Here is a 3992-nt window from a genome sequence, read left to right as displayed (position 1 = left end):
CAAAAGCCCCTTTAATTAAAAGAGCAAGAGGCCCTGTGACAGGCCTCTTGTTCAGCTAGGAGGGGTCTCCTCTCACCCACCAGAGGCCCTCCTGTCCCAAACAGCAGGGAGTTGAACCAGGGTCACCCACAATCCAAGCAAGCACCCTAACCCCCCACACCATAGAGGGACTTGAGAGCTTATCTTGCTCCGGTTAATATATAGTTAAAGTGGGACGCTTCAGCAGTAAGATATCAAGGTGCCCCTTCCGTCTCAGGGAAAGGATTTAAACCTGCACTTCTTTGCTTCTTAGGTAAGTCCCCAAACCACAGCACTACAGTGGGAATGTAGCACAGCACCTGGGCCAATTTTCATGTCATATTTACTGAATGTGGCCTAGCTGCAACAGAAAGGACCGAGGGAGACCCCCACAGCCCACTGCCTCCTAGCCAGGCACTTAGGCCATTCAGTTAAGAGGTAGGCAGTCACCCTTCAAATCCCATCTCAGCCAGCATAAAGGGGATTTGAACCCCCACAGGCTCTTTTCCAAAGACAGGGATCCATATCACTGGGCCACAGAGGGGCTCATGGTGTAAGTGTGGCCCAGTGACTTTAATTACTTAATGACATTGCCCTCCCCAATAGGAAACACTGAGGAAGCTAGCCTATTGGAATGTCTCCTAGCCCAGCACTTAGAGCGTTTACTTGCCAAGTAAGAGATCAAGGTTCAAATCTTGTCTCAAGCAGCATAAAGGGGACTGGAACCCCAGCCTCGGTACACCCCCAACCACTAGACCACACAGGGCTGCTTGATGCCTTTTTGGCCCAATGAATATGTAATGAAAGTGCAGCAGCTTCACCAGACAAGAGCAAGGGAGCCTCTGGAGCAAAATAGTGCTGCACTTAGGCAATTCACTTGCCAGGTTAAGAGATCAAGGTTTGAATCCTGTCTCAGGCAGCATAAAGGGGATTTGAACCCCAGTCTCCCACAAGCTAGACACAACTCTGAACCACTACACTACACAGGGCTGCTTGCAAGATGTCTGCCCAATAAATATGTAATGAAAGGGGTACAACTGCACCAGAAAAATTGGAGGCTGCCACTAGGCCACAACGAGAACCCCCCTCTTAGTCCAGCAGCTGCATGTTCACTTTGTGAGCAGGAAAGGGTTTTTCAAGTCCTTTCTGAGCCAGCTGAGGAAGGAGTTGAACCTGCATCATCCACATGCTGGGTAGAGACCCAAGCCACTAGACTAGAGAGGGACTGACGGTAAGTGTTTTTCCCAGTTGCTCCTTAATGAAAGAGGCACAGCCTCCATCGCGCTAGCTGGATAACCAGGACACAGGCATGGACTGCCGCAGCAGGTCACTCTTCCCGCACACCCCTTTTGGGGGGTGGCAGAAAGGGTGATTTGAACCAGCAGCTCTCACAGCTCCCAGGAGAAGCCCAATCACTGGATTAGAGAGGGAGCCTCGTGTATGTCGACTCTTCCCCGCACACGCCCTTTTGGGAAGGGTGGCAGAAGGAGAATGAATTTGAACCCAGCCAGGCTCTCACATAGCAATGCCCAGGAGAAGCCCATTATTCACTGGATTAGAGAGGGAGCGCTCGATAGTTCTTCTACCTCAGGATCGTTCACGTTCACCCCAGTCTATATTAAATTTTTTATAGAAAGCAATCACCGCATTCAGCCGACAGGGACCATTGAGCAGCTCCCACGGACCCAGGGACCGGGGCACTTCTGGACGGAAAGATGAGGCCTTTTCAAATCCCTTCACCCACGCAGGCAGGGGCAGTTAACGGCCGCGTAAAAACCGGCCAGAACTGGGGCCAAAGCCAATGAGCTTGTCCAGCCCAGATGCGTGACGCTTTCTTAAGCCCTACAGGGGCAGATGGGTTTCAACAGCAATGAACCAAAGAGGGCAATGCACAGCCAGTGAGCAATGCCGCTCCACATCTTCTGGCAGCCCTGAGGCTCAGAAGGCCCGAGCAACTGGCCCGGGTCCCTGTTCGCTCTTCGAGTCAATAATAGCATATTGGTGGAGCTAAATTCTCTGATCAAACTCACGTCATTGCTTTTCAACCGTCGGGCATCTTAGCAGTGTCTGGCCTTCACTCACATCATACTGGCATACGAGTCTCCGCAGGGAAGATTTGTAAAGTCCCATTGTCGTGTGTTCAGTGGTAAGATCATGCGACCTTTGTAATTTGGGTTGGTTTGTACATGTTTGGTATTCGTGTTCTCTGGTCACCTCTGACTCGTGTGCTACGGGCAGGGGTAAATTAACGAGTCCTATAGTCACGTCACACCTTTTAGAGAGCTCTGTCACTCCCAGCTTCGCATGTCTCGTCCACGCTGAAATGAAGGACCAGGCAGGCCGCCCCCTCCCACAAACTCAAAGGGGAGGACTCCTAACCGCTAGGCTTGAAAAGTTACAATGCATAAGGCCTCTATGTCTTCCTGTCATCCGTCCTTCTCGTCTCGTTCAGACTCTTTTTGTGGGGCATTCGAGTACCGTGATTACAAGCTGAAAAGATGTATAGCATGCTTTAAATTTTTTCGTTTAGTCACCATGAGGCGGTTCCTGGATGTGGTTGGGAGCCACAGAAGTTCTTTGGCACCGGGATGAAAGGGTAGCACTTGGAGCTGGTTCAATTTCCTTCTCAGCCCTGAGTCCCGACGAGGCTCGGAATTTTCCCAATCTAGCTGACTTCTGCATTTGTCCGGTCTCATTAGTGTGCCCATTCGCCTACCACGCCTAAGAATACCGATAGATGAGAGTATGGGAATTGCTCTTTGTAAGCAAGCCTTAGAGGCTGTTGGCCACCTCTGCCATTTAAAGAGCAGTTGGGAAAAGTGCCCCCTTATTGCATCCTTCTGCTAATCCAGTGGCTTGGGTTCCTTACCATAGCGCAGTGGACTAATGCAGGTAAATCATGGTCCTTCTCTTTCAGCCATTAAAGCTGAGAAGGCAGCCTGAAACAGCCATATGCGCAATAAAGTGAATCATTGCCAGCTGCCCCTGGCTGTTTATAGAGAAGAGTTGTTCAATCACTGTGGCCTTGAGGTTGTGGTGGCTGCATCCAATTTTCTCTGCCTGCAAGTTGTTATACTCATTGATGCCAATTATCGATGTAGTTCCCAGCTGGGTCCACAACTCTCAAGCAGAGCAAGCTCGGTCGGTGGTGAGTGGTTTGGGGGTTGTGACTGGCCCCCTGTGGTAGACGATGTGTGTGTTTTGAATGCTTCTTGAAATGCTTGCCTGAGGATGGGGTAATTGGAACACGATGATCTTTGTTAACCGTGGCAAGTAAGATGCTCTAAGTTAGTCCGTCAGGGACTTAGGATCGTCGCAATGCATATATCTCAATGGGCCTAATGGCTTCCCTCACTGTTGTCCTATATGAAGGGGGGCACATGTCATTAGGTAATCATAAACAGTCCACTGGGCCACAACTTTACACCATTGAGAACCCTCTGGGGCCCAGTGTTTTGGATTTTTCCCCTTTAAGAAGAAGGAATGGGGGTTCAAATCCCCTTTATGCCTGCCTGTTGACGGGATTTGAACCTTTATCTCCTTAACCCTGGCAAGTAGAGAAGGCCTAAGTGGCTGGGCGTGAGGCAAGTATTCTGGCCCGGGAGCTTCCTAAAATTCCAATCTCTTGATCTGAGTGAAGCGTCTGTCTGCAGCTTTCAGTCTCCATTAATATTCATGTGGGCCAGTCACGTGCGTGGAAACAAAGAGCCACTTGTGTGGGCTAGTCGGTTCCTCCCTGTTGTCTTTCTCTAAACCCTAGGTCTTTGAATGTGGCCACGCATCGTTTTGTTTTTCACCCAGTCCCCTGTATGCTGCTTGAGACAGGATTTGAAACCTTGATTGCTCTCACATTCTGTGCAGTAGTAACCATTGCCCTCTAATGTGCTCGGGTCTTAGGAGATATTCCAATGCGGCTGGCTTCTCCCAAAAAAAAGTGGGGGTTCCCCCCCCCCCCCCCCTAAATTGAAATTGGG

General features: G+C 50.2%; 1 protein-coding gene across 1 annotated transcript in view; it reads left to right on the top strand.

Annotated features, from left to right (window-relative positions):
* ZW10 (zw10 kinetochore protein) overlaps positions 1-292 on the top strand; it is a gene marked incomplete at its 5' end in the record, with an annotated part of 18106 nt that extends 17814 nt beyond the window's left edge. The window contains 1 exon segment of the mRNA XM_075061404.1: positions 257-292. Coding sequence (XP_074917505.1) covers positions 257-292 — 36 coding nt within the window.
* Between the last annotated feature and the right edge of the window lie 3700 nt (positions 293-3992).

The sequence above is a fragment of the Chelonoidis abingdonii genome, unplaced genomic scaffold (assembly GCF_003597395.2).
Source record: "Chelonoidis abingdonii isolate Lonesome George unplaced genomic scaffold, CheloAbing_2.0 scaffold0537, whole genome shotgun sequence".
NCBI lineage: Eukaryota > Metazoa > Chordata > Testudines > Testudinidae > Chelonoidis > Chelonoidis abingdonii.
This window is presented reverse-complemented; position numbering and strand designations above follow the sequence as displayed.